The sequence below is a fragment of the Tauraco erythrolophus genome, chromosome 2 (genome assembly GCF_009769465.1).
Source record: "Tauraco erythrolophus isolate bTauEry1 chromosome 2, bTauEry1.pri, whole genome shotgun sequence".
Lineage (NCBI taxonomy): Eukaryota > Metazoa > Chordata > Aves > Musophagiformes > Musophagidae > Tauraco > Tauraco erythrolophus.
Genome location: NC_141466.1, coordinates 72,813,164 through 72,831,831, shown reverse-complemented (window position 1 = coordinate 72,831,831; position 18,668 = coordinate 72,813,164). Strand labels below are relative to the sequence as shown.

Genomic DNA, 18,668 nt, shown 5'->3' with positions numbered 1-18,668 from the left:
TCCAAGTCTTGTTTTCCCTGGAACATTTGGCCAAGTATTCATAAACTGTTCCCAGTTATTAATATTTTTTACATTCACATTGTTTACTCAGCTGAAGTTGATTTTAGGTCTAAAAAAGTTTCCCCTAAAGCATTTGTTAGATGCTGATGTGCACCTCATTCACATGAAAAAAGTGTAATCAAGTCATGATCACTGACACCTAAATAATGACTCATTGTGGCCCTGAGCAATTCCTCTTTACAAGTGAGTTCTGTCAAAGAATCTCCTCTGGCTATGTCACTTTTCACACTTAAAAACTGTGGGTTTTTTTTTCTGTGCTTTTTAATTTATTTTTTTTTATTTCTATTATTTCAGTGGTACCACTTATAGAGAAAACCCCAAATGTCTTATACTATTTATACAAAAAATGCAGTAGGTCTTTTCAGTCCTATGTTCATTTTATTTTCATGTGATTTAGTGTTTGACATAAATCACCTACTTATATTATTTTTACACCAGACCACTCTCTGTTGTTCCTGCAGTGGCCCTTCCTTGCAGTATCAGGCAGCATTTCCCAATACTTTGGCTTCTTAGGGTACACTTTTTTTTTTTAAATTAAAGCTGGCAGCACAGAGCAGATGTCTTGGATCTGTCTTGCTGCTGGGCAGCAGTCCCGGCTGCCACAGAAGGTGCTGTGCTAGACCCCCACCTGTGTGCCCCCCACCCATGTGTCCCCCACCCCTGCCAGGCTCCCTTGAGCACCCTCCTGCCCATCTCCTGGCAGCATCTCCCCAGCAGGCTCCCACCATGGACGCGGCTGCCACATGCCTCTGCCCGGGCTCAGGACAAAGGCAGTGTCGTGTCTGCAAGTCGAGGTACGTACGATGGTCTGTCGCTGCCTGGAAGCAAAAAGCAAGCGGGGAGGCACTGCTCTACCAGCATCTTCCACAGGTCATGCATTAAAAACACCAACCACAAAAGTAAGCCACCTTTGCCCTCACCATTCCTTGTCCAGCTGAGGACTGAAACTTGTTTGATCTGTGAACAAACTAACGAGTCCTTGCAAAAGAAAGGAGGAATTCCCCAAACTTGGTAATCCGTGCCAGAAGTGAAACTTTGGCTTGTAGCTTTGGGGTGGGTTTCTGCAGCCTTCCTTCATGCAGGCAGTCACAAAACCGTCGTAGTAATTATTTTCATACACTGTACTTATGCAGCTACATATTCTTTTATTTCCTGTAGAAGCATTATATTGTAAACTACTAATTTTCTCTTGTGAATATTAGTGAGTTTCAACATGGCAGCAGCACAGAGAAAAACCTAAAGAGAAAAACATGAATAGATTCATGATCTGATAATATTTTAAACACAAAATTGTTCTCTATGAGGCTGAGCAGCACCCTTACCACAGAAAATGCAGATTTAGAAGCAAAGCAACGAGCTCCACAACACATCCCGGCCAAGGCACGGAGCCAATTCCACGGACAATGTACAACCCTGTCCCTGTGGGTCTGACGAGCCGTTCATTCAGGAGAACACAGACTTCAGCTCCAAATTGAACAGCAGCATAACAGAATTTTTTTCTTTAAATTTGAGTGTAATTTCACAGAAAGAAATCAGCACAATTATATTCCATTAGATCAGATCAACTTCCCTCACCACACCGGACCAAAGCAAGCACTATAAAAGCTGGTAAATAATCAGTGATGCAAGAACTGGAGAAAACAATCACACAGCTAAGCAGAAATCGGTAAAGCTGAAAACTATATCGTTAAGGAGTTTGTCATCGCAACTACTTTTCCATGTCAAGTTATGGATATTCTGTGCTTTCCACAAAAGAAAGCCACGCAGCGTTCACCACATTGTGATACGCTGTACAGGTCTCACCTTCCCGACATTCTGACAAGCTCAGCCTCCAGCTTTTCCTTAACGATCGCCACAGCTGTCAAAAGGAGCGTACGGAAGAGCCCGTCAACCAAAACCATGCGGCACCAGGAGAGGCCAAAGCAGCACATCCTGACATTGAACTCTCAGAGTTTATACAACATTCAGATTTGAACTTGGTTCTCCATTCAGAAATTGTGACACAAAAAAACAGTTCACGAAGAAACCAGTATTTATGACAATGTCAAAAGAAAACCAGAAGAACATCAACTCCACTTACGCTGAGAACCGAAAACTACCCAATGCTCCTGAAAATGGGAGGCCCCCGTTTTACGTAAACTATATCCCTTTGCTTTGCTCCTCTCTCCTCACTCTTCTCTACATTAAACTCAGACACATGAAAAGACCGAGACTTCTCCTCAAGATGCTGTAGGACATCAAACCAGCCCTATTTGGAGGTTTAGTTTATTACACAGATACAGTAACAGAATTTGAGGGTTTTTTGCCTCGAGTTTCACTTTTGACGTGAAAACTGGCGAACTGGGGAAGCAAACTGATTTCAAGTCTGTTCAAACCAACACCAGTACAAGAGTATTTCAGCAAAATCATTCCATTGGTTTGACAATAAGGTCGGAATGAAAAGGGTAACAACAAAGCCATTGAGCAGAACAACACAACAACCTCTCAGTGAGACAAAGAAGAATGTAAAGCCAATGCTCCCGGACAGCAGCAAGAAGCTAAAACCCCTGCTGCCAGGCAACATTCACTTGCAAGTAAACGTGGCATTTATTTAACATTGTTTCATTCATATAATTTTAATCTACAATAAATGAAAAAATGGAGTCTGATCCAATATGGTGATGTGCAAATGGTAAGATTGATTGGTACTCTGAAATGCTAACAGATGCAAGTAGAATATACAGTCAGGCTTTAATCTAACTGCACATGTTCCATATCTCTGCTTGTTAACAAGATATTCTTAATAGAACACTACGTTACAAATAATTTTTTCATAGAAACACTTCTAACAGTTATAGCATTGCAACTTTGGAATTCTAATCTAAGAGCTCCTTTCTGTTAGCCAACTCCGAAGATCAAACACCACCACAACTACCTTGCTTTAAATCACTGATTAAGTGAAAAATAGACTAAAACAGATACTCACACTATATGTGCAAGATCAAGTGGCTTTTCTGGCTGCTCAGGAAATACAGGGCGCGGTGGTTCTCTGCTTGGTACGCAACCAAGTGATTTACTAATTGCATGGCTCAGCTTCTTTGCAGGTGATTTCTGTTTTTGAAAAGAATGACAAAAATGAGTTGATCATTACAAAGACCAGAGTAATATGTGCAATCAGATAAGTGTAAAAAAAAAATGCATGGTACCAGAATATTCAGAAATATCCATTTACATTATACAATACCGGAAAAATTAGTAGAATCATAGAATCATTTGGTTGGAAGAGACCCTCAAGATCATCGAGTCAAACCATTCACCCTGCATTGTCAGGGTCCCTAAAACATGTTCCTCAACACCAAATCCACACGGTTTTTAAACACCCCCAGGGATGGGGACTCCACCACCTCCCTGGGCAGCCTGTTCCAATACTTCACAACCCTCTCTGTAAAGAAATTTTTCCTGATATCTACAGACAATATGGAGGTGAACAAGTTTCGTGGTTGGTTTTTTTTTTTTGTGCCATAATATTGAAAAATGAAAGTAGTTTAACAAAATTATGTAAGATCAAGAAATAAACCAATTGTCTGGTGTTCCTATCAGGAATTAAATGAACGGGCAATTATATCCAGTGAAGGGATTTCTCACACTTACTCCCACGGTCTTCTGAACATGGGCGTTGTGTTTTGAAAGGAGGGCAGGGAAGAACAAAGGACTTGGTGGAGGAGCAGTACACAACCTGCACGCACAGACTCACCAACTGCTGGCACCACTTCCACCCCCAGCTACCGGAGTCAACAGAAAGTTGGGGCTATGCCCCTCCCTCTGCCCTTTGCGAGGATGACTTCCACATCTTCTGTTCACGATGGGCAAAGCCAAGGTGAAACACAGTAATAAGATAGATATGAACGATTTGTTTCTTTAATTTCTTCCACAAATTCACTTGGTTGTGCTAAATAATCTCCCAGGGGCAGCTACCCCGGGATCATTGAGGGGAGACCGAGAGGCTGGTTGCCAAGCACACGAGAATGGGTGGCTGGCCTGAGTCATGTGCTCAAAATGCGGTTTAAGTCCCATGTTGACTTACAAAATTAAGCCTTGAAACATTATTACATCCGCTTAACTCAGGCCAGTGATGTGGGAGGCCAGATAATGCTTTTATGAGAACTCAGAAGTAACCTGGCAGTTCAGTTTTTCTGATCTAACTCACTAACAGTCCATGTATGTGTAACCTAGTGGTTAGTTACTCCTATGTAATTTATTTACTACTCCTGTAAGACTTTCCAAAGTGGAATTAGGACCAATTCTCAAGGCACATTCAAATTAAAATTCAGATTAACACTGATTTAAATAGGAGGCAAGGCTACCCAGGACAGGAGTTACACATACAGTTACAGTCAACATAAATTAGTAACTAGCAATTACTAACAATTACTAATATTTACTAATGAGATAAACACTTAGTAATGAGTAAACCAGTGAGAATCTTTGACTTTGAGCCTTTTGGCTTTAGCAATATAAAACAGGCAATAAAGGTTTGTTTGAGTGGATAACCTATGCGTGAGGAAGTTGTGCCCTCTGTGGATGTAGATAGTTTGTAGTAGACTGAGATGCATTTTAAGTAAAACATTAACATCAACTGGAAAACAAAAAAGGAGAAAAATTCCTTTAAATTAGAATAGAAAGATGAGCTGGATGTCTCTGAGAATATATTAGGATAGCTGGTTCTTCACTGAAGATTCATTATCCTCCTTCAATTACCTTATAACTCAAAGTCAACGGTAACTGAGAACTCCAAAAACCATGAATTTGTGATGAATGCAATCTTGGGGAAAAAAAAAAAAACCCTACTCATGAACATATTCTTCCCTGGAGTACATGTCAGAGAAGACTCAAGTGGTAGCTACAGTCAAATTCCAGTCACGTGCCTCCACCAGCATCTAACGCTGCTTTACAACATGTTCTTCGGCCTGATTACCATACTGAGACCACACTGTTTCACAAATTAAACCAACTATTCAATATGTTGCAGTCAAATTCCATTTAGATTCTGGAATTTTTATTCGTCAGCCCACAGATCCAACCTGTGAAGCAGCAGAATGCATGCAGGCCAGGGAGGGCAAGCCATCTAAGAACCAGGTGAAATGGGCAACTGATCCTCCCAATACACTACCTTCGGCTTTTGCAGACAGAAAGTCTGGGCCCTATCGAAGCACCACTGCAAAAATTTTATGATGGGTATAAGATTCTTATCTCCTCTCACCAAGAAGGGCTTCAGCAGGAAGGATGTCAAGATAATTAACTGCTTCAGGTGAGTCTCCTATAGGGAGCTCTGTAAAACAGCATGTTCAGAAGCACTTCACCTTACTGATTCACTGAGTGGCAAGTGCTAAAAAGACATATTGATGGTAAGTTGATGTGTTTCTTTTTTCATTTTTTTTTAATGTGTTGAGAAAACCTGGAAGATTGCAATCAATGGATGATCCTTGCAAACAGCGTTGAAGTGCATGGCACTCTCACTATGAAAGGTTCTACAGATGATCATCAGCCTTTAATTATTTTGAAACCCTATGAAAACCACAATCCAATCTTTTTATTACTTCTCACTAAGTCCACAGTAAAACTTAAATTACGCACACAAATGTGATGATACCAAAAGGAAAATTCTAGTTTTCCTACATTAATTCTCCTACATGTTGGAAATTGCCACATTTGTTTCCCTTTCAATTTCTTCTCCGCTTCTTCTCCTTTTAGAGTACATCCTGCTTTACTCTTTACCCTGCTCATCTTCTGGTTTCTGCACAGACCATCTATTCTCAGCGTGCTTTTTCTGTGACCTCCTCTTTGCAGTATTTTTAGGCTATTTTAAAGTTTTTTTCCCATCGTGGTAACAAACACTATATCCTACTGTGCTACCCCACCATTTATTTTGTCAAACAAACACAGGGCTGTCTAGAATGCCGGACAATCGAGCCACTACTGCAGCTTCACTTTCTGAAAATTATAGGGGAAAGATAATTTCCATTGATCCCAACTTTTTGATAACGCTTCTCAGGGCAGCTGACAGTGAAAAGAGCACAGCAGGCTGAACGAGCATGCTGTTTCACAGGCAAGGACACCTCTGCTGGGTAGCTTGTTTCCCTGAGAAATAGCTGTTTTTTCTTTCAATTAGCTGAGCTCTACTTCAGAAATTTCTAATAAAAACCACCTTTCTCTCACTGTAGCTAATCTTGACCTCGTCTGTAAGTACCTTTGCATTCTGTAAAGATAGGATACTCTCCACTTCAAAAAAGCAGACCACAGAAATGGAAAGCCCCAAACTAACATCATCCTCTCATTCACCACCACTGCAAACCTGCAAATTACACAATCCCCTTCCTCATCACTGACACCACCACTGCAAACTTCCCCAGATCACAGAATGGTTTGGGTTGGAAGGGACCTTCAAGATCATCCAGTTCCAACCCGCCTGCCATGGGCAGGGACACCTTCCACTACACCAGGTTGCTCAAAGCCTCATCCAACCTGGCCTGGAACACCTGCAGGGACGGGGCAGCCACAACTTCTTGGGGCAACCTGCTCCATGGTTCTTCACTCTCAGAGTGAGGAAGCATCATCCACAAGATAACACCATGCACTTGCCCATCACTAGCACTACTGCATTTTTACCATCATCTTCCTCCCCGGATGTTCATCCTGTTTCTTCTTGATTTTAATCTATATTTGTAAATAACTGGGGGCAAACTGTGTTTTATGAAGTATCTGTAACGTTTGTCACAACAGGATCTCAGTCAGTTTGGAACTTGGATTACTAGTGCAAAATCCCCAATATCAATAAATTTCAACTCTGAATTAGTAGTTAAAACTAACAAAGAATTTCAGACTTTGAAAAAGGTTTCACACATCCTAGAGTCCAATTTACGGTCTTATTTATCTTCAGCTTTAGATGGGAAAACAGTCTGGTGTGCCTTTATTTCCAGAGGCTTTTAACCACTTAACATTTCCTTCTGCCACAGAAGTGTAACTGTAGAAACCAGCTGACAAGGCACTGATTTACCTTCAGCTTCCCCCACGTGCTCTCCTGGGAAGGGCTGGCAGGCAATCCATTTTGGCTTGCTTCCTAAATGGGCATGGTACGTGACTCAGTGGGATTTGCACAGCTGTAGCCATTATATCTGTCTGATGGTAAGTACGGCTGATGATTCAAAAAAAAAGTCAGGCACATAAATGAAATATGTGCTCTTTATCTGGACATAATGTTTCAGCAACCTTCCTGGACCCAGGTATTCATGGTTTTGGTTTTCCTCCAAACTGTCAAGTCATACAGCAATTTTCTTTCCCCTTTTACGATCATCTAATTGCCAAGGCATTCATGAAAGGTTTCTGCTCCACGGTATTCCAAAAGGCTCACGAGATGCAGGTGTCAGTTTGGCTCTAGCAATATGCCAGTCGCACTTTGCAGTTGAGTGCATTAGCAAGGAACAACTACAGCACTTCTTGTGCAACTCCTGCTTTTCAGCACAACAAATCTGTTTAAATTTTACAGTCTTTCTCAGATTCCTTCTTCAGTCTTTTACATATCTAGACCTCTATCCTCCATATCCAAATGTATCTATCCTCTAGTGGAAGATATTTACCTTCTTCCCAAGTCTATCAATAAATACTCAAACAGTTTCTGCTGTTCTATCACATATAGAAGAATAAAACTTGTGAGAAACGTTTGCCAACAGTTACCACAAGTGTTTAAAGAATCAGTGAATTCTCTAAATAGTTACAATTCAGTCTGCAGTTACTGGACGTCCCGGTGGACCCCCTTCCTTTTGAGCTGGTTATCTGAGATACACGTTTTTGGGTTTCCTGTCTTCTGAAACACCTATGAAGTTTGGAGTCGGAGGCTGACTACTGAATTATGCATGAATCCAGATTCCCAGAACTGTTTCTATAACACCACTTCCACCACCACTTTCTAGATGACACATTTTAATAAATTTTTCAACTGAGCAAGAAATTGAGGTCTGAACAGCTCAGGTGGATATCATAAAAGTTGTCTCTCTCCAGCCACAGCGCTGGCTGGGACGCACGCTTTTGGCAGCGCTAAGCTGCAAAACCGCATTCCTCAGCAGTGCTACTGAAGTTGGTAAGCAGCAGCAGTGAAACACAGTTTTCATCATCCAAAACGGTGTCTACCTACCAGCAAGCACATCTGGCTTCTCCAGGCTCCAGAGAAAGCTCAAAAAAAGTAAAATAAATACTTCTGAGAGGCTGGAATGTTTGTTCTCTTTTGTAACTCTTGTAGAAAGTTGAAGGAGACCCTGTCTCTGCACTGTACAGTCTTCAGGCGACTTCACGTTCCACTCCCATAGCCACAGGGGAAGGTTAAAATACCTTTCCAATTAACCATTGAATCACTCTCCCTAAGGCAGTCATCCCCAGCTGGAATCAAATGCAAACCAAGCACTCGGCGGTTCGATACATCAGCCAAGGACTGTCCTGGATTCTACATTTTTATTTAATAAACAATCACATTTTTATCCAACTTATATTTTGTTCACGCTTTATTTATAGCTATGTAGTGACGCCTGCGTAAGTGTGCAAGTAGCCTTAAATAAAAGTCATTTTAAGTACTAGGACAACTATTCAACTAATTTTTCCCAGAGACCCAGAAGGCAGATGCTGGCACGGAGCTGCACTGTGCGGGCTCTGGCTCTGCTCGACCAGTGAGACGCACACTGCTCGCAGCTGGAAACCCTGCTCCGCAGCTGCCTTCTGACAGCGGGGACACAGCTCCCTGTCCTGGGAGAGCAGGAAAATGCTAGGAAGGGACATGGCAAGTGCTGACAGCATCCATTCTTAACCGAGTTTAGACAAGGCTGAGCTGCGCCTGCATCCGGATACGCGTTACCCTCGGAGCTGCCCAGATCTGCACAAACACACACGGCTGAGCTACGTGCATCGAATGCAAATGGACTGACCACTTTCTGCTGGGAAAACTAGTACATTATCGACAGATACCACTGAAAAACTATGCTAGATGTGCAAAAGGTGTGAGAAACTATCAGTAAAACACATCTGTGATGTTCCATGTGTTTGAAAACCCATTGTATCTGTATTGCTTGTTGCCAGATCCTTTTCATTTCACAATGGTTTGTAGATCCTGTCTCTGTCCACCTGCCTTCCTATCAAAGGCTAACCTGTCAAAAAAAAAAAACCCAACACACCAAAAAACTTCCATCACAGAATTAAAGAAGTGGAAGCTACAAACTACACTACTAAAAATTGTCTTTCTACCTCCTAAATACCTCTGTTATCTCTATATAAAATCACATTCACCTTAGAAAATTATGGGCAATAAAAACTGAATTTGAAACTTGGCTGGCAAGAACACTTATTTTAAAATTGTTTTAAAGTTATCCCTTTCTCTTTCTCTCCCCTTCACCCCCCTCCAATATCTGCCTCATTTAACCGATATTACTCGTAATATCACAACTGTAAACTCCCAGGATGCAAACATGAAGTAAGGCGGCATGTCCACCCTTCTTCTACACTTAAAAGGGCTAAGCAAGAAAAAAAACTTTGAAATTCAGTGCACAGAGAGCTTTCCCTCTTCTCCCGGCAGAGGAACTGCGCTGAGCAGGCACGTGGATGAAGCAGAAAGAAGCCAACACGGTAAGCGAAGTATAACGCCTATGCGGCCGTGTCCGCAGCGAAGGCAGAGGGTCACCCCGACATCCCGGCCAGTGGGTGCGTGAGGGCATCGTGCCCTCTGCTGGGAATGGCTGACTGGGAAGGGAGGGTTTTATTCCCGTCGTTGGAAGCAGGAGCCCGCGTGACGGTGGAAGTCCACACGCAGACGGCAACGTGACAGGGATGCAGAGCACAGCCTTTAATACCGTGCTGCCTCTCGGCTTGTTTCTGGGGGACTGAATAAAAACAGCTTCAAAAATTTTTAATAACTTTAAGGTAGTCTAAATGGGAAATTAAATGAACCAGAAACATAAGAGACGTAATTTCGAGCGCAAAACCTCATTAACAGCCACTTACGGTATCGCTAGACGTTAACTCGGGAGATAAAAGGGTCTGTCTTTTGGTTTAGATTTGATTAGTTGCTGGTATAATGACTTCCCAACGGAAGCCATAGATATTATCACTATAGAAACAAGCAAACATTTGTTTGGGTTGTTGATACATATGCCAAAGCCACCATGTTAAGGGTGGTTATAAATAAACAAACATTCCATTATTTACAGCAGGAAGAGCATTCTAACTCAACTACAGTTGATAATAAGCCACCAAAACTCATACCCTAGGGTATCAGCCTTTAGAGTAACGTGGCTATTTTAGCATTTTACCTGAAATTAGAGATGACAGAGACTGTTAAGTTTAGCAGAGTAAACAAAAAAATAAACAAACAGAACGAACAATGACTAATCTATACGCTTTCAAAATGAACAATTTGATTTCCAGTTCTGCTGTGCATACATAACTAAATGAATCACTGTTTAAGGCTATTTAATAAAAGCAAAATTGAAATAGCTCAGAAGGAAAAATTTGGAAAGCGTTTGAAGTTTCCCCCTCACCCCAAACAGGCCCTAACAAGCAATGTGTTCATGCAGGAAACCTCTCTTTCAAAAAAAGGTTTCTACCTGAATTTATATATATATAAAATAAATATATGTATATATATATTGTATATATATAAATATATATTACCTATTTTACACATATATATATTTAAAAAATCACTATACGATGTGATTTATAGTATTAAAAAATTATGAAAAGCACTTCAGAATTTCAGGAAAAAGAACCCTATGAAAATACTTACTACTAATGCTTATTCTGGGTCTTAGGGCCCCAAAACTCTGAAAATACACCATACAAGACTGAACTAGATCTGGCTGGATTGAAAATCTAGGAAAAATATTTTTGGTTTTAATTGTAACAGAGTACCAGCTAATCTCTGCAGATCTGGTCAGCAGGATTCTTTGTGTCTTCATTTGAGAAATTATTGTTGAGTAAACACACAAGTAGGTCGTGCTTCTTCAGCTGAGCAGAACGAAAGAGTTACAGTGCGCATTTTGCAGTCACATCTTCCTTTCTAGACATCACTGTGGTGTTTTCACAAGCGTCTGACATGGCTGATGCACGTTGGTTCAGTTAATCATCAACCGTTTTCCCCAAACTGCCTTCTGCAGAGCTGCTCCCCAGCCACGCGTCCTGCATGAAGCTTTGCGGCTGTTTGTCCCACTTAAGAACTTTGCAATTTTCTGTCCTGAACCGCATCTTTTTTTTAAATCTAAGTGATCTAGAATAGACACCTCAAATTCATTCCCTTTGCTGGATGTTCTTCACCTTTTTATCAGGTTCAGCTTTGTCCCTTAACCAGCAGCACCAGTCACCTGCTAATGAAGGCACAAGTGTCCTACTGAAGACTGACGTGAAAAAGACACTTCAGATTCCCTGACCTCACCAATTGCTGCATTTCATTGTCTGTCATTTAACTGGCAATACAGGCAAAATCCAAAACTAAGATCTATTTTTTCAAATTAAAAAAGACTAATTTTCAATTTTCATAAAATTACAACACAAGACTTGCACAAGTTAAAAAAAGATTAAAAGAAACAAAAAAAGTAAGAGACGTCTCAAAAGATCCCTCTTCCATGCTCAGTTAATGAGACAATCCAGTCTGTAGTAGTATTTTAATATATCCCTGAATTTTTTTAGTCCATTTAAAACACTTTGTTGCTTAAAAAACCCAGCCAATGTCTAAAAAGGCTCAGAAATAAGTTTCTGGAGCTAGACCCAGAAAGATAACTTCAGACTACAGGAACATAAATGCTCCTTATGATTGCCTTACTGTTTACTGAAATCCCTCAAATTTCTCCATTTTTCTCCTTGATTTCCATCTGGTGTCTTTGCTTCAACTTTAGACAACCTCTAGCCTCTTAATTTCATCTGTCTTTGATTTGGATTCTGACTATGCGGAAAAAGAAATGTAAGTATCTCCGTCACTCTTCATGCCTTTTATCCTTTTGGCTCACGTCCAGGCATGACTCCATAGTTGCACCATACAAACCTCCCACAAACAGATGTACATAGCACACCTTTTAAAAGTGTAACTTCCATTTCACCTACGGCTGCCATTTCTTACTAGTATGAGCTACATCTGGTTTCCGTGCAAGACAGCCAAATTTGCTGCTGCTAAAACTCCTTGTACAGACTTCTGGACCAATTGTTTTTATGTATCAATGTTCTCATTAGGTAAAATATTAAAATCCGGTTTCTTTCAAGGTTCCCATCTACCACTATTTTCTTTCATATATTCTTTCCTTTTGTTCTGCAAAAACTCTGTTTCCCAGTATCTTCTGCTGTTTCCAGTAATCTTCTACTTCCAGTTCTGTGCCTTTAGTGTTTCTTCTGTATGTGCAATTCCCTCTTCTCCTTCTACACGAAGAATACAGAAGGAAACAGTTCCAGGGCCGCTACCTGGTCCTGATGGCAGATAACTGGAATTCTTGATCTCCAAAGGAAGGCGGCTGCATCCAGGTTGTCTAGTGGGTACAGTTCCTCATCTGACTCAACTCCCAAATCTTACCCTTAGGAACTGCTTGGGCGAGTGCTGCTTGGTCCAGACCAAAGCAGGGATTGTTCTGACAGTCCTGCAGTTCTGATCACACAACCGCCTCCACCGTTTCATTTACCTGGTAGTCTGAATATCTTCCTTTTCCATTGATATAACTTCCCACTACTCCAATTCACACTACTGTCTCTAAAATCAACTTACTCTGTACAGCCTAATTAGAATCAAATGCCTCAAAAGTTAATACTGAACCAAAACAGGATGACAGACTCGCAGATCGTAGTACCAGAACGGGGCACAATCCATCTAACCTGACTCACTGCAAACAAACTTCAGAAGGAAATATCTACATTAGAGTTAGAGCTACTGTTTAGATATGTCTTTGTATTAAAAGATTCAGACTGGATTTATACACGTCAGGAGATGATAATCTACTGGTAGTTCAGATTAGACATTCCAAGAAGTTTATTACCCACATAGTTAAAAAAAGAGTAAGATTTAAGACTGAATTTTTCTATCTTCACATTCCAACTACTGAATGGTATTAAGCCCCAATTTTCTAAATTAAACAGTAATATTATAATGACTCTTCCTTATGAAGATAATTACTAATTATAATCCAATCATCATTTGAATTTCTCTTTGAATAAGTAAAAGGTTGGGCTTAATCTTTTGCCATAAAGTAGGTTTTTATATCTAAAATTGTCTACTATTTCTTGAGATCTTATAGTCATCTAATAGAATGTTATTTCTCATATAATTTCTTTAAGGCTTTTTAGTTAAGAGTTTTTAATGCATATATTTACAATAATATATTTTTCTCTTAAAAAAATAATATCTTTAAAGATGCTGCTTGGATAAAGTTCCCCTCTAGGGACAGCATTCATGCTAACCAGTTTACCTTTCTGGGGAGGAAAGGTATTGCAACCTTTAAGTCTTGCCAAGCTAGAAGAGAGGAAAATATAAGAAAAGTAGGACTGATGTGAAGAGGGGAAGAAAACACATGTGTTAAGGCCTTGAGAAGGATGGTGCTGTCCTGTGTGCTTTAAATAAATAAACTGAGTGCAATGACAACCATCAATAAATTAACAGCATTGCTTGTCATAAAACAGTACAGTTTACGTATTTATACGCTTTTGCTATGTGAAAATCTTTAAAAGCCCTACCATGCAGTTCTACTACAAAAACTTTAACTTTCAGAATAAATTAGTACAGAGGTGGTTGTTTCAGCATGAAAAACAAAGGCAAGTTACCCAAGAGGAATGCTCCTTCATCTGATGCTGGTTGCTATGAGGACCATTCGCATGGCCACGCCAAAAACAGTTTTGACAGAGCTGGTAGTTGTGGCACTGCTGGCATCGGTACCGGAAACCCATCATGCTCTCACACCGGCAGTACGAACATTCCACAGGATGGAAGACTTGGTGGAGACAGGGGAGGAGGAGAGAAGAAAAAGAAAAAAAAAAGTGATAAGCGAACTTTAAGAAAACCTTGACCATCACATTTCATTGGAGTTTCCAAAACCGACCCTCAGGTTCTTAACCACTAAACCAACTTGTTATTCTGGACAAGTCATGGATTTTGAGTGCAAAGCACATCATTTTGGTAAGATTAACCATAAATCTATACGATGATAATGTATCAGTTCCATCTGACAAGTTCCATGTTTCTTTTTCAGATTTCTTCCTTGGATTCATGGAGACTTCTGGGTCTGAGTGTAAGTCCAACAACACTGAGAATACATAGGAGTGGACAGGGGAAGCAGAAAGGTTATCTTCACGAAGGTTAATTTCTGCCTAAGGATATCACTTCACCCTAGAGTCAGCTGGAAGAGCTTTTCACAGAAGAGGCAAATTTGGAGTTCCATGATGGGCTTCTGCTCCGAATCCCCTCTCACCGAGGAACTTCCCTCGCTCTTCCCCAACTGTGAGCTGCCTCTTGTAGCTGTAGCTCTATAGTTTAAACTGAAGAAATCCTCAACGCATCTCTAAATCTTAACATCTCAAGAACTGAAAAATTAAATTAGGTATGACATGCAGAGCCACCATCAGAAGCAGGCTAAAAATAAATAAAGAAATGCTGCTTCTCTGTTCTTCTATCCATCCATAGACAAACAATCACAGACTTGCTCTGTTTAAGAGATAAGTCTTCAGAACAAACACAAGAGGAACGTGAGAAAGAGGTAAAGGTAAAGGAGATATCTTATTATGTCAAGTGCATCTTAAAAGGTAAGGCACAGGAAACGGCGTGGAATGGCGAAGGTGAATTACAGAAGCAAACGGTTTAGCCTTGCTGTGGGTCCCGAGCAGAGTAGTTACAGACAGGTATGGAGTGCTACATGCTGTAACAGTGCTATGGAGAAGACCACAGCAGCTCACCAGCCAGTCAAATGAAATTCTTTGATATGACTATTATAAACTGCTGAAAGATGTAAGAGAAATAATTAGAAAGAGCCTGAAGTTTTGATCTATGATAAAAATTCTGACTTAGCTGTTCTGAGCCTTGGTGCAACACTGCACAGGGCAATAATGTTAATGTAGAGAGATAGAGCTTCTAAGGAAATTTGGCTCATAAAACAGTACAGAAGTGCCTGTTACCTCAAGAGTGCATGCATATGTCATGACAACTGAAAACACACAGATAACAATTAAAGCAAAGAAAACTTGAGCGTCGACCTGGTCAGCAATGCCAGGGATAATTAAGTCAAGATAATCAGGTGGATGACGCTTTATTGCAGCACATAGCAACAGTGATCAAAGAACGAACTTGATCATGGTACTGATTTCAGTACACAAATGTCCATTGGGAATGGACTGTAGAAGAACTGGTGACTTTTTTTTTTAAATACAAAAGGTAGAGAGAGTAATGAAAAGAAAGACTTCCAGATTTGTATCAAATAGCAGAAAAGAACTGGTTGAAAAAGAAGATAAGTGACCTTAATTTAACATGCCAACGGAGTAATTTTGTGTATTTTAGGAAGCAGAGGAGAGAGAACATGACTTTGATGCAGCATATTTCAGTAAACTCATGAGAATTAGTAGGTAAGTTACAGGAAGAAACAATTCAACAAGAAAACTGAGTTAGAAGAACTGTCAGTTCCTTAAAGAAATGACGCTAAAGAAACAAGCATAAACTATCTCAGTGCAAAGAGCAGACTGTAGCAAAAGACCAATGTGGCTAAAATTAAGAGCTCCTCAACAACCTAAGATTCAAAAGGAAGCCTACAGAAGCAAAAACTGGGACAAATTATTAATGAGGGTTAAAAGAATAACTCAAATATTCAGACACAAAGTCAGAAAAACAGAATGAGAGAAAAATAGCAGGGGATTTAAAAGGGACATTCCCAGAATTGTAATTAGGATCCTTAAAAGGGTGTGAAATTATACATATGTAACTACTGACTTCTCATGTTATTTTAACTTGTAGAATACATACTGGAACAAATAATAAAGCAAAATACTGTAAGGACATGAAAAATAACAGAGAAATGAGCCATGGACAGTATTTGCCAAGTCAACCTAATGTCTTTCCACAACAGAATAATTGATCTTGAAAATAGGAAACAGGCATCAAGTGTCATTGAGTTTGCATTTTGCTTTGGTAGTTCTTACAAAATTGGTCTCCCATGATATTCTCATGACGAGGGAAACACACAAGAGATGAAAGGACTGTAACTTGGATGTGAATCTCACTGGAAAAAGACCAGAGAGCAATTAATTTTTGAAATGGAAAGATCCAAAAAGCAAAGGGCTTTATTCCAAGTCATGCACAGGTCAAAATTTTTCACAAACATATTGTACGATCATCAGAACTGTCCGATTTGGGGCATCACATTTCAAGGAAGTTGTGGGTTAATTATATGTACGAGACAAAGCCATAGAATAGTCTGAACAACATCTAGTAGACATCTCAGCCAGGAGCAGACTGTGAGAAGGTATCCTCGAACACACAAGAGGTACTTACAAAAATAGCAATACATTCTCCAGAGCCAGTGGCCAAAACTCAAGTACTTAAGGGTTTAAACTGCAATAAGAAAAAACTCATGCTAGAACAGGAGGAAAAAGCTTTCTCACTCTAAGAATATCTAAACAATCACCCCAGCTTCAAGTCCAAGGAGCTGTTGAAACTTTTTGGTAAAGGATTTTTAAAAAGCAGTGAGGCAAATCTTTCAAGAACATTCATACACATTCACTTGAGTTTGCCTTTGGAAAGGGAGATACTAAGTCACAGGTTCCCAAACCGGTTTTTTGCACCCACTCCTCCCCCCCTCCCACAACATCCCTTCTGCCTGTGGCAGGGTTACTGTCTCCTGCTAAGTCAGAGCATTAGGTCACCACCTTAACGAAATATAGTGACATCAGCAGCATGTTCTGTCCACCTCTGTGTATCGCTTGATCTTGTCTCCTCTTTCCCACCTTTTCAAAAAGGTCTCTTATCTTCTCTGACTCTATGCATTTAGGAGAGATTATGGTTGATGAAAAGGGGACAAAAGTACTACAGAGTCCTGAACCAAAGAATCAAAAACGTGAAACTGATATGCTTGATTTAGGAAAGCAATAACAACATTCTGAGAAAATAAAACATGAAGCAAAGGAATAATGGTGACAGTACTCAATGTACCACAAAAAGCATGCTCTAAAAATTATTGGTGAAGAAAACATTGGAACGATCAGTATCAGAGATTATTAGATCATGGGCAAGGTATCTGGCCATCAAGACAGAAACCAGAGAGGTGCACTTTTTGGTATGTCTGTGGTTTTTGTTTTGTTTTGTTCTGTTTGGGGTTTTTTGTGTGTGTTTTTTCCTTTTTTGTTTTCTGGAAGTGACAAAGTTGAACTATGATGGGAAACCAATAAATGGAGTGGAACAGCACTCTTATCCTATTTTTTTTGTTAATTTCTGAATGGCATGAAATATGGTCTTGCAGACTTTACTTCTCTTCTCTCCTGCTCAGATGGCTTTCCCTGCTCCCATCTGCATAAATCCAACTGGACTGAAATTGCCATGAAGTTTTTCACATCATTGGCATGCCCAGCTCCATGTCACACTCGGACCACCATAACTCCTCCTACCTATGGATGTAAGAGTCCACCTCATATCCCAGTCCATTTTCCCTCTCTCCTTCCTACTCTTCCTTTCCTGCCTCTAAAACACTTGTTCTATCAAATTTCATTTTTTCTGCCTCAGCGATCTGAACTCTTTTGTTACTGTTGACATCTTCTCTTTTGTAAGTGTCCCTGTACCTGAGGCTCCCTGCCACATATGGCAGTGGGAGTTCTAAGCTTCCTTCCATTTTTCACTGCATCCAAGTCTTCCGTCTTTACCTTTTCTGGCTGTCAGCACTCCAGACTCAAACTTCCTACTGGGTTTTTCTTGACAGAGACAACATCCTCCTTCTTCCCTTCCCTCCTGCCAGGAGACCAGTTCCCTATGGAAGGTGCGGGAAGGGCAGGGGAGGGAAGCAGCTACAGAGATTGGACCAGGAACTCAATTCTCATGTCTGGCTTTTCCTTACTCCAGATCACACATCTGTATGCAGCAAGTTTTGCTTTCCCTCCTTTTTCTTCAACTGATACAGCCAGTGACAGTCACGGTAGCTCAATTCCCTCCCAAGTGCTCTGCCTCGCACTGTGGGACACATCCTTCTACTTCCCATCCCATCACAATGTTCAGGCTCCTGAACAGGCATTGCAAAGTGTCTTCAAAAAATCTCATCACAAAACTAACCTCACCCATCAAAGCTTGGAAATTCTTCCAAAAGAAAACTGGAAGAATGTGATGTGTCATTTCTCCTTTTCTTCCCTCCTCTATCACACAGATACTTCTCATTTGCTTTATTCTAAAAACACCTAATTTATTCAAACATGTTGTGCCATCTTGTAATTTACCTCTGACTCCTCACAGCCTTTCCTTCTTTTTTATTAGTTTCTTTGCTCTGTTCTCTTGACTCTCCATCATCAAAATATACACACGATTTAGGTTTTCAGATTCCAAAGACAAAAAATTTGACCATATTTTCTTCTCTAATCCCAAGTTCCTTTTGTCTCTAAGC

General features: G+C 40.3%; 1 protein-coding gene across 1 annotated transcript in view; it reads right to left on the bottom strand.

Moving 5' to 3' along the window:
• Nucleotides 1–18,668, bottom strand: part of DTNB (dystrobrevin beta) — a 198,504-nt gene that overhangs the window by 141,814 nt on the left and 38,022 nt on the right. The window contains exons 7-8 of the mRNA XM_086625810.1: nt 13,870–14,036; nt 3,026–3,150 (exon numbers count right to left, since the gene is read on the bottom strand). Coding sequence (XP_086481936.1) covers nt 3,026–3,150; nt 13,870–14,036 — 292 coding nt within the window. The remainder of the gene's footprint in view (nt 1–3,025; nt 3,151–13,869; nt 14,037–18,668) is intronic.